The sequence below is a fragment of the Mustelus asterias genome, chromosome 8 (genome assembly GCF_964213995.1).
Source record: "Mustelus asterias chromosome 8, sMusAst1.hap1.1, whole genome shotgun sequence".
Taxonomy (NCBI): domain Eukaryota; kingdom Metazoa; phylum Chordata; class Chondrichthyes; order Carcharhiniformes; family Triakidae; genus Mustelus; species Mustelus asterias.
In genome coordinates this window covers 109,835,015-109,847,496 of record NC_135808.1, presented here as the reverse complement: position 1 = coordinate 109,847,496, position 12,482 = coordinate 109,835,015, and the positions used below count along the sequence as shown (strand labels likewise).

The window sequence follows — 12,482 nt, the reverse complement described above, 5'->3', positions numbered from 1 at the left end:
GCAGGGTAAATACATGGGGTTATGGGGAGGGGGCCTGGGTGGGATTATTGTTGGTGCAGGCTCGATGGGCTGAATGGCCTCCTTCTGTCCTGTAGGGGTTCTACGAAGACCTGCAATTTCACCTTCACATTGCCCTAGTCATTACATTTTAAATCTAATTCTTTTTATTATTTGCATCCTAGGAAACCCGAGGGGTGAAGAAATGTATAGCTCACAATGCCGTCGACAGCCAGGGAGTTTATGCAATTGCTAGGTGCTGCACTTGGCCAAGAACTGAATGTGTTGTTAATAGCAGCTCGGTGGCTGATGATGGCACTATGCAAATGGCAGGCTGTCCACATAAGGACTACCTCCTTACTGGTAAGCAATGTCGTCAGAACGTTAGACATGGACTGACTGGTAGTAACAGAATGTCGGAGCACCTAAATGGCATTGAATGAGCTTCTAAATAGTCTACTTACATGGAATAAATGTTACTATTTCTTATCTGGATTACAAGCAGCTTGCGTGGATAATCGGACCAAATAATGTGCAAAAGTGGAAGGCAGAGGAAACTAGGGCTAATAGCAAATAAGGCCATAGTACAAGATGTTAAGATAAATCTAAAGGCACTGTATCTGAGTGCACAAAGCATTTGCAATAAGGTAGATGAATTAACGGGGCAAGTTGTTGTAAACAGGTACGATATGATTGTGATTACGGAGACATGGCTGCAGGATGACCAAGGCTGGGAATTAAAGTTTTATTTATTCATCACAAGTAGGCTTACATTCTTAATCTGCATCAAGGCAATTCCAGCCATTGCAGTGATGGGAGCATGCTAATTATCCTCTCCTGTATTCTCTGAACCTTTGAAGAATGTGATCTCATTGAAACCTAAAAAATACTTAACGGAATAGACAGGATAGATGCAGGTAAGATGTTTTCCTTGGTAGGGGAATCTAGAATCGGGGCAGAATTTCAAAATAAGGGGGATGCCACTTAGGATGAAAGTGCGGAAAAATTTCTTTAAAGAGAGGGTTGTGAAGCTTTGGAATTCTCTGCCCGAGGGGGCTTTGGAAGCTCAGTCACTGAGTATGTTTAAAGTAGAGATTGATAGATTTGAGATTAACAATAACGTAAAGGGTTATGGGGATAGTGGGTGTAAAAGGCATTCAAGTGTCTGATCAGCCATATTAAACGGTGGAGCATGTTTGACAGCCTGAATGGCCTACTCCTGTTCCTATGCTTCTAGACCCAGAAACTGATTGCTACTTCTAATTCTTGAGTGATCCCTGCTGGAAGGGCAGGATTGTGTATACCTGGCCCAAGATATAGGTCCACTTTGACCATTATGGCTTGCTGTATGATTATACTGCTGTGAATACTCACTGCTCAAGTTCAGGTGAAGGTCACTTCCTTTTTCTTTTTGTCTATCCTTTCTAAATATTGAACACAATTGGATATATAAAGAGTGGCACAGTAGTTAGCACTGCTGCCTCAGTGCCAGGGACCCAAGTTCGAATCCTGGCTTGGGTCACTGTCTCTGTGGGGTCTGCATATTCTCCCTGTGCCTGCGTGGGTTTCCTCTGGGTGCTCCGGTTTCCTCCCATAGTCCAGAGATGAGCCAGTTAGGTGCAGTGTACCCGAACAGGCACTGGAGTGTGGCAACTAGGGGATTTTCACAGTAACTTGATTGCACTGTGAATGTAAGCCTACTTGTGATGAATAAATAAATAAACTTAAAATAAAACTTTAGTTCTCAGCCTTGGTCATCTTGCAGCCATGTCTCTGTAATCACAATCATATCGTACCTGTTTACAACAACTTGCCCCGTTAATTCATCTACCTTATTGCAAATGCTCTGTGCACTCAGATACAGTGCCTTTAGATTTATCTTAACATCTTGTACTATGGCCTTATTTGCTATTAGCCCTAGTTTCCTCCGCCTTCCACTTTTGCTTTCTACTTTGTTATCTTTCATTTCTATCTTTGTTTCCCTCTCGTGTCTCCCTGCTCAGATTCCCATCCTCCTGTTATTCTAGTTCAAACCCTCCCCCACAGTACCAGCAAGTGCCCCTGCGAGGATATGAAGTAGAAAGGGTCAAGAGCTTCAATTTTTAGGTGTCCAGATCACCAACAACCTGTCCTGGTCTCCCCATGCTGACACTATAGTAAAGAAAGCCCACCAATGTCTCCACAGAAGACTAAGGAAATTTGGCATGTCAGCTATGACTTTCACCAACTTTTACAGATGCACCACAGAAAGCATTCTTTCTGGTTGTATCACAGCTTGGTATGGCTCTTGCTCTGCCCAAGAAACTATAAAAGGTCGTGAATGTAGCCTAATCCATCACACAAACCAGCCTCCCACCTATTGACTGTCTACACTTCCTGCTGCCCCAGAAAAGCAGCCAGCATAATTAAGGACCCCATGCAGCCTGGACATTCTCTCTTCCACCTTCTTCCATCGGGAAAAAGATACAAAAGTCTGAGGTCACATACCAACCGACTCAAGAACAGCTTCTTCCCTGCTGCCATCAGACTTTTGAATCGACCTACCTTGCATTAAGTTGATCTTTCTCTAGCTATGACTGTAACACTACATTTTCCACTCTTTCGTTTCCTTCTCTATGAACGGTATGCTTTGTCTGTATAGCGTGCAAGAAACAATACTTTTCACTGTATGCTAATACATGTGACAATAAATCAAATCAATCCTGCTGGGATGCTACCTGTTCAACTCTACAGATTCCATCTCCCCCAGAATGGGTCCCAATGCCTCAGGAATCCAAATACCTCCCTCCGGCCACGCATTCATGGGGTCTATTCTCCTATTCCTGATCTCACCAGCACATGGGGGTAATTCTGAAATGACCACCTTTGGGGTCCTGCTTTTAATTTATTTCGTAGCAGTACCCCATCCCTTTTTATACCAATGTCGTTGGTACCGATATGAACCATGACCTCTAGCTGTTCACCTTCCCCATTCGGAATGTCCTGCAGTTATGAACAACATTGTTAAAGTATAGGAGAATTAAGAATAGGGGACCATTTGGCACCAGCATGAATCATACCTGAACTTATATAATTCGGAGACCACTTATCTATGGATCTGTACATTGGGGGGAAATGCTACCCATGCACAGAGTTCCTGAAGTTCTCTAGAATTGCCAATCGTGGGAGGACCTGATAGACTCCATAAGTATCAGAATTCTACAGTCCATATAAAACCTCTGATGCACACATGGCAGAGGTTCAGACAATCTAAAAATTGGTGCAAATGTTATAATACTGCTTATTTATAAAGACTGCTTCAAGCTAGGAAAGGCAATTGATGCAGACAGATTCCACTTGACCTACTTTCCATAAGCGTGTGTGTGAATTGAAAAAAACCCAGTAAGAAATAAACCGTCAATTTTTTCTTGCAGGCTGCAGCTCACACTCTTACACAAAATTCAGCGATACAGTGATGCCTCGAGCAAACAAGCAGTGTACCGGACAAATGGAGACAACCTCGCATGCCACCTGTTGCCAAGCACCAAGTCTTGAGTGTAAAGTGAAGGAAGAGAGCTCCACAGGTTTCATGGAAAAGGTGAAATTATATTCTAAATATTGGGTGATTTTATTTAAAGGTTAAGCTTGAGGGCTACTTGAGGTGTTGGCCAAAGTAAAATGACTGGAAGAGCAATAGGTAAATCTGGAAGATTCCAAATTCCGATGTTAAAGTTAGTTTTACTGAAGTCAAACTATAGCATCCATGTTTACATTTGCAGGGTAACAAATCTTCACTACTGGTAATTTTCTGAACACTGCCTGATTGATTCATGAAGAAAACAGGCAAATAATCAACAGCCCTTAATTTCACTTGCATCAAACATTCAACAGTTGATTCTCCAATATAGAATCCCTGCAGTACAGGAGGCCACTATTCGGCACATCGAGTCTGTACCGATCACAACCCCACCCAGGCCCTATTCCTGTAACCCCACACATTTACCCTGCTAATCCCCCTGACTTTAGGGTAGATTTAGCATAGCCAATCAACCTTACCCGCACATCTTTGGACTGTGGGAGGAAACTGGAGCACCCGGAGGAAACCCACGCAGACAGTGGCCCGTGGCCAGAATTGAACCTGGGTCCCTGGCACTGAGAGGCAGCAGTGCTAACCACCGTGCCGCCTACATACAACATATACAATATACAACAGCTGCATTCCATGTTTGTCACGTTCCAGTACTTTTCCTTAATTCTACCTCAGTGCACCCTATTAGACGATACAAACAATGTAACATTTTCAATTCCCAAGCAGAGTACCATGCCGGATTCCAGTATTGTAGTCCTAATCTTAGTGAGTTTACAAAAACAGAAAATGCTGGAAAATCTCAGCAGGTCCGACTGCATCTGTGGAGAGAGAACAGAAGTTGAGTCTGACTGATCGTTCATCAGTTTACGTCTATCCTTAACTACTTCTGTAAAATAATAAAATCAGATATAATTAGTATTAGATTTATGAGATCAGCACCTACCATACAATTGTCAAACTTTTACAGTAGATACATTTATCACAACACAATTTATTTGGTGAGCAAATAGAGTCAGGTGTAGTAAGGGTATAGTAGAAGATTGATGTCAATGTATCATTGATACCGCTCAAGCAAAGCTAGTTTTTGGGAGGCGAGAAATCTTTAAAACGAAACATTACTTTTACCGGTATTGCTTCTACAGTGTTCGCAGCTTGCATCTCCTTGGTAAGCCACAAGATATTTTGTACACTAGGCAAACCACTTTTAACTGGGCAATATGAGCTCTCATAATAAGCAACTGGCATGAAGATGCCTCAAATATTTTGCAAAGGATTCTTACTCTGGGTTGGATTTGAGGTTCCTCTGAAAGCTGAATAAGCAACTCAGCCATCCATTGGAGAAACAGAAGTGCTTGGCAGCAGAGCAAATAGATTCCTGTCATTATTTTATTACAACTCCCATCTTCCTATAAAGTGGGAAAGGATGGTTCCTACAATTTTAACCCAACTTCAAATAAGATTTGGAATTTTGTTTTGATTTGTTTTTGTTTGGTTTGTACTAGTTTGGGTGGGCCATCCTGTAATTTTAATAATGCTGACCTTTAAGGAAACCATAGAAACGTTAGTGCAGAAAGAGGCCATTCAGCCCATTGTGTCTGCACCAGCCGAAAAAAAGAAAAATAAACTATCCACTCATTTTAATCACATTTTCCAGCACCTGATCCGTAGCCTTGCAGGTTACAGCATTTCAGATGCAGATCCAGGTACCTTTTCTAAATGAGTTGAGCGTTGCAACCTCAACTACCAACTTAGGCAGTGAATTCCAGATGCCCAAAAACCTTTCCTCGTGTCTCCTTTAATCCTTTTACCAATCACATTATATCTATGGCCCTTGGTAATTGACCCCTCAGCCAGGGGAAGTCTTTCCTATGTACCGTATCTAGGCCCCTTGTAACTTTGTATACCTCAATTAGGTCACCCCTTAGCTGCCACCGTTCCAAGGAAAACAACCCTAGCCTATCCAATCTGTCATCATAGCCACAATTTTCAAGTCCTAGCAACATTCTTGTAAATCTCTTCTGTACTCTCTGAGCAATCGTGTCTTCCTGTAATGTGGTGATCAAAACCCCAGCTGTGGCCTAACCAGCATTTTATACAGTTCGATCATTACATCCCTGCTTTTGTATTCAATACTTCACCCAATAAAGGAAAGCATTCCATATATACTTTGACCACCGGTCCTGCTACCTTCAAGAATCTGTGGACATGCGCTCAAAGGTACATGTACATGGTAACTTGCGAGTTGATCCAGAAGATGTGAGCAAGATTCCCAGTGAGTACTTCATCTCTGCCTTCACTGAGAGGAATGACTCAGACATTCTAGTTAAAAAGGTTATTAAATACAATAAGCATAAAGAGGAAATATTGGAAGACTGGCATCCTTAAAGGTGGATAACTCACCAGGGCCAGATGAATTGTTTGATATAATTTATTGTCACATGTATTAGTATACAGTGAAAAGTATGGTTTCTTGGGCATTATACATAGTATACCGTACATAGAGGAGGAGGCGTGTTTAGAATGTAATGTTACAGTCATAGCTAGGGTGTAGAGAAAGATCAACTTAATTGTATCCCAAGCTGTTGAAGGAAGCCAGGGATGAAATAGTGAATGCTCTGACAATTTTTTTCCAATCTTCACTAGATAGAGGTGAGGTACCAGAGAACTGAGATCTGCGAACACTGCACCATTTATAAGGAGTGCATTTCCTCAAGCCTTCTCAATATTGAACTCAATTTATTGAATATTCCTTTGTTTTCCCTCCCGAAAGGGATTACCTCACACTTCTATGGATTGAATTCCATTTGCCACTTCTCTGTCCACTCTACTAAACCATTGATATTATTCTGCAGTCAACAACTATCCTCTTCACCATCAACTACACAGCCAATTTTTGTCATCAGCAAATTTACCAATCATGCCACCTACATTTAAGGCAAAATTATTAATATATACAACAAACAGCAGGGGCCCCACTGAGCCCTCTGGAACACCACTGGAAATCGTTCTCCATTCACAAAAACAGCTATGAACCATTACCTCTTGTTTCCTGCCACTGAACAATTTTGGCTCCAACATTTTATGTATCCCATGAGATCTCATTTTTCTGACCAGTCTGCCATGTGGGATCTTGTCAAATGCCTTCCTGAAATCCATGTATGCAATATTCACTGCACTACCCTCATCAATCCTCATTACTTCCTCAAAAAGTTCTACTAAGTCAGTAAGACATGATCTTCTAACAAAACAATACCAACTATTCCCGATCAATCCGTGCCTAAATGTGAGTTTATCCTGTCTCAAAATTGTTTCCAATAACTTGCCCACCATTGAAAATCAGACTGACCAGCTTATAGTTTTCTGGCCTATCCCTTGCACTCCTTATAAATAATGGTGCAGTGTTCGCAGATCTCAGGTCTCTAGTACCTCACCTGTATCTGGTGAAGATTGGAAAACAATTGTCAGAGCATTGGCTATTTCATTCCTGGCTTCCTTCAAGAACATAGGAAATAGGAGCAGGAGTAGGCCATCTAGCCCCTCGAGCCTGCCCCGCCATTCAATAAGATCATGGCTGATCTGAAGTGGATCAGTTCCACTTACCCGCCTGATCCCTATACCCCTAATTCCCTTACCGATCAGGAATCCATCTATCTGTGACTTAAACATATTCAATGAGGTAGCCTCCACCACTTCAGTGGGCAGAGAATTCCAGAGATTCACCACCCTCTGAGAGAAGAAGTTCCTCCTCAACTCTGTCCTAAACTGACCCCCCCTTTATTTTGAGGCTGTGCCCTCTGGTTCTAGTTTCCTTTCTAAGTGGAAAGAATCTCTCCATCTCTACCCTATCCAGCCCCTTCATTATCTTATAGGTCTCTATAAGATCCCCCCTCAGCCTTCTAAATTCCAACGAATACAAACCCAATCTGCTCAGTCTCTCCTCATAATCAACACCCCTCATCTCTGGTAACAACCTGGTGAACCTTCTCTGCACTCCCTCCAAGGCCAATATATCCTTCTGCAAATAAGGGGACCAATACTGCACACAGTATTCCAGCTGCGGCCTCACCAATGCCCTGTACAGATGCAGCAAGACATCTCTGCTTTTATATTCTATCCCCCTTGCGATATAGGCCAACATCCCATTTGCCTTCTTGATCACCTGTTGCACCTGCAGACTGGGTTTTTGCGTCTCATGCACAAGGACCCCCAGGTCCCTCTGCACAGCAGCATGTTGTAATTTCTTTCCATTTAGATAATAATCCAATTTGCTATTACTTCTTCCAAAGTGAATAACCTCGCATTTGTTAACATTATACTCCATCTGCCAGAGCTTGGGATACAATTAAGTTGATCTTTCTCTACACCCTAGCTATGACTGTAACATTACATTCTACACACTCTCCTTTCCTTCTCTATGTACAATATGCTTTGTTTGTATAGTGCGCAAGAAACAATACTTTTCACTGTATACTCATCTGGCCCTGGTGAGTTATCCACCTTTAAGGATGCCAGTCTTCCAGTATTTCCTCTCTCACTATGCTTATTGTATTTAATAACACTCCTTTTTAACTAGAATGTCTGAGTCATTCCTCTCCTTAGCGAAGGCAGAGATGAAGTACTCACCGAGAATCTTGCTCACATCTTCTGGGTCAGCTCACAAGTTACCATGTACATCTTGAATAGGCCCCATCATTCCCTTAGCTATTCTCTTGCTTTTAATGTATTAGTAAAACATCTAAGTGAACATTTGCTGCAACCCAGTGAAATTTGGTTTAGTCTAACCCATTTTCAGTGACCCACTGGAAATGGGCCACTGCACCTAAGGCAGTTGGTTCTGTCAGGCAGGCATATGCAAGTTGTACATTTTCCAGATAGATTGAGTTGAATAGTTTGTTGTTTGACTGACCTGTGTTTTAATTTCCAGGTGATGGTGTCATGTGAAGAAGAGTGGACACTGACTGGGTGCAGTGCATATTCCCATGGTTCTCACACTCATGGGGCATACATTGTGAATAATGCATGCATGGTAATCTGTTCAGGAAAAGGGAAAGGTGCAGCAGCCATTGCCATTTGTTGTCGCAAACGAAAGAGAGAATTTAAGTATGATCCCAACCTTAATTACAAGTAAAATACACCAAGTTAGCTTTCCCCTCCTTCCATTTTCTTTTCTCCTTTTCTGCGGGCAGTGATTCTTGTTGCGGTGTGATTGTATGGGAAAGGGTGGCTCTCTGTTATTTTGCTCAAGTAGCCTTGCTTGCTGCATTAGGTTAGGTGCCAAGTACTAGTGAGCTACTTAACTGTGTGGACAGCGGAGCTTAATCTTATCCTCATTAGTCATTTATATACTTTACAACATCAGTCACTGGAAAGCAACTGGACATAAACTGCCTAATTTACACCTTCGACTCATGTACAACACCACAAAATGTCAAAAGACTACAGTGGTTTTGATTCAACCTTTTCTTTGGGCTTCTTTCTTGTTTAATGCTCTAGCGAAGAGGCACCGACAGCCTATAGTTTTAAAAGAGAAAAATATGAAGCAATTTAGTCAGTGAGCGCAACATTGATCATTTTTTCATCATAAGGAAAGGAACCTCCACAATTAGTACCTGTTGGCTCCAGGACATGGCTGAAATGAGGAAAATGTGTGGCTTGCTCTTCTAATACTCCATGATAAATATGTTTGTGGACTGACAGAGTACATGACCCACTTCAACTGTGGGCTTTAAATGTCAATTTTTGCACCTTGCTTCAAACTCACCACTAAGTTTATTCAAACTCAGAAGACATTACCTCACACTGTACTGGTTCAGGTTCAGATTCAGCTGCACGTGGTAGTGTTTCCAGTTTTCATTTGAGAGATTCATGGGGAAATAGTTGGTGAATAACGAAACCATTCATATTGTCTTAGCAATATCATACTCAACTGATTGAAATAATTGTTCCATCAAAATATGTTCTGCGCATTGTTAAAAACAACTTTGACATTGAGTTTTAATGGGAACTGAAAATTGTCAATCAAAACCCTGGCAGTTTTTCTTTACTGCTGACTGCAATGATCAGTTTTAAATGAATTGCTTGGTCTAAATCTGGAACCTGAAGACCCACAGTGCAGGTCAGAGATACAATGTTTGTACCCGAAATTATTTATCATGGAGTAGTAGGAAACATGACTCCTGGTGAAATTGAGAGAAAGTAAGCAGAATAGGAAAACTCCAAATCTTTTTGTTTGTATGTTAGAGGGAAAAGGACAACATTTCAACATTAGTTTCTTTATTGAGGTATTAACCAGCATTTCTGGGGAGGGGGGGGGGTGGAAGGAATACACCACAAAAAATTCAGTCCACAGCACAAAATTCTTTTGCTGATTTGTTCTAAACTTTAATTTTACCCATTTTTCACAGATTTATTTCCTTGGTGCAGCAGGGTGGCATATTGGTTAGTACTGCTGCTTCACAGCACCAGGGACCCAGGTTCAATTCCAGCTCTGGGTGACTGTGGGGAGTTTGCACATTCTCCCCGTGTCTGCGTGGGTTTCCTCCCACAATCCAAAAGATTTGTTGGTTCAGTGCATTGGCCATGCTAAATTCTCTGTGTACCCAAACAGGTGCTGGAGTGTGGTGACTAGAGGATTTTCACAGTAACTTCATTTCAGTGTTAATGTGAGCCTACTAGTGACTAATAAATAAACTTCAACTTTTCCTCAGTTGCAAATCTCACTGTTCACCAGCTGAGGAGCAAACCAACCAACTGCACTGAGATGATTAGAAAAGGTGCTTGCTGCGTGGAATTTGTCCATTTCTAATCTGAGGCACCATGGCAATTGTGAATGACACCAATATCGTATTAGGTCTCTTAAAGCTCAGTCATAAGGGTGTAGGAAGTGTTACAGATTTGGTGTAGAGAACTTGAAAGCTAATGTCATGTTACTTCCCCAGCTCATCATCTGGAGAAACACACCCCTTACATGCACAGATTTTAAATCATTGAGCAGAAAAGTTTCAGATTTGATATAGGTGTCACTGGCAATAACCAGCATCAGAATATTTCAATATTCCACCGGACTCTATTGCTCTGAACATTTGTAAATATCTTTGAGGATGTGTGATCATATTGTACAATTTTTACTGATTTTTGTACGCTTTTTACACTTTTTATTAATAAAAAGCTAAAATTCCTTCATGGGTATGAAGTTTTGTTTTGCCTCCAGCACAGATAGACATAGGAACAATAAGATAAACTAACTCCTCCACTGGCACATTATATACATGCTGATAATGTTTGAACTGCACATTTTAAATCTACCGGTGCTACATTTCATTGTTATGGTCAGGTCATTTTCCATATTGTGGTTCTGAGAATATTGGATGCATTGGTGGTCATCTTCCAAAATTCTATAAACTCTGGAGCAGTTCCTACAGATCAGAGGGTGGCAAATGTAACCCCATTATTGAAAAAGGAGGAAAAGTGAGAATTACAGACAAGTTAGCCTGACATCAATGGTGGGGAAGATGCTCGAGTCCATTATAAAAGACATGCTAACAGAGCATTTGGAAAGCAGTAAAATGATTGGACAAAGCCAGTATGGGTTTATGAAAGGCAAATCATTCTTAAAAAATCTACTGGAATTTTTTTTGAGGATGTTAATTAGTAGGATAAAGGAAAACTAGTGGATGTGGTGTATTTGCACTTTCAGAAGGCTTTTAATAAGGTCCCTCTTGAGATGAGCGAAACTAAAGCACATAGGATAGGGGTAATGTATTGGCATGGATCGAAAATTGGTTGACAGACAGGAAACAGAGTTCGAACAAATGGGTCTTTTTCCAAGTGGCAGGCAGTGATTAGTGGAGTACTGCAGGAATCAGTGCTCGGGCCTCAGCTGTTCACAATATTTAGAAATTACCTAGATGAGGAAACCAAAGTTTGCTGACGACACAAAACTGGGTGGAATTGTGAGCTGTGAAGAGGATGCAAAGAGACTTCATGGTGATTTAGACAAGCTGAGTGAGTGGCAAACACATGGCAGATGCAGTACAACATGGCTAAATGTGAAGTTGTACACTTTGGTGTGAAAAATAGAAAGGAAGAGTATTATTTAAGTAGTAATATATTAGGAAGTGTGGATGTACTAAGGGATCTTGGATATCCTTGTACATCAGTCAATGAAAGCAGAGAGGCAGGTGCAGCAAACAATTAGGAAGGCAAAAGGTATGTTGGTCTTCATTGCAAGAAGATTTGAGTTTAGAAGTAAAGATGTCTTACTGCAGTTATACAATGCCTTAGTGAGACCACACCTGGAGTACTGCATTCAATTTTGCTCTCCCTCCCTCAGGATATACTTGCCATAGAGGGAGTGCAGCAGGGGTTCACAGGGCCGATACCGGAGCTGGCAGGACTGTCCTATGAGGAGATTGGTTTGACTGGGCCTGTACTCACTACAGTTCAAAGGATGACAAGAGATCTAATTGAAATGTATAAAATTCTAACAAGGCTGGACAAACTAGATGTAGGGAGGATAGAATCTAGAACCAAGGGGGACAGTCTCAGAGTATGGGGTAGACAATTTAGGACAGGAGGAAAAATTTCTTCAAAGGACAGTACTCCCTAGTTTCCATTGAGATGGCAAATAGATTAAACAAGACAATACAATAATGGGAATAAAATGTTGAACTTGTTTCAAGCTTTCAATAATCTATTTTTAAAAAATACTTCATTTTGTCTTTATACTCTACAAGCAAATAGTGTTCTGAAATTCAAGTTCACCTTTAAATAGTCTTTCCTCTATGGAGGCAGTTGCATTTACTTTAAATTATCCCTCTGATGCACACATGTAGTATGTTACTGTAGAAATTGTTCAAGGGAACACCTGCAAGATCCTGTCCAAGTCTTACACCATCCTGCCTTGGAAATATATAAT

General features: G+C 41.2%; 1 protein-coding gene across 2 annotated transcripts in view; it reads left to right on the top strand.

Annotated features, from left to right (window-relative positions):
• pcsk9 (proprotein convertase subtilisin/kexin type 9) overlaps nucleotides 1-10,742 on the top strand; it is a 49,737-nt gene extending 38,995 nt beyond the window's left edge. For both annotated transcript variants that reach the window (XM_078218713.1, XM_078218712.1), the window contains 3 exons: nucleotides 183-360; nucleotides 3,411-3,574; nucleotides 8,490-10,742. In XM_078218713.1, coding sequence (XP_078074839.1) covers nucleotides 183-360; nucleotides 3,411-3,574; nucleotides 8,490-8,693 — 546 coding nt within the window. In that variant the 3' untranslated portion in view covers nucleotides 8,694-10,742. The remainder of the gene's footprint in view (nucleotides 1-182; nucleotides 361-3,410; nucleotides 3,575-8,489) is intronic.
• The last annotated feature ends 1,740 nt before the right edge of the window (nucleotides 10,743-12,482 follow it).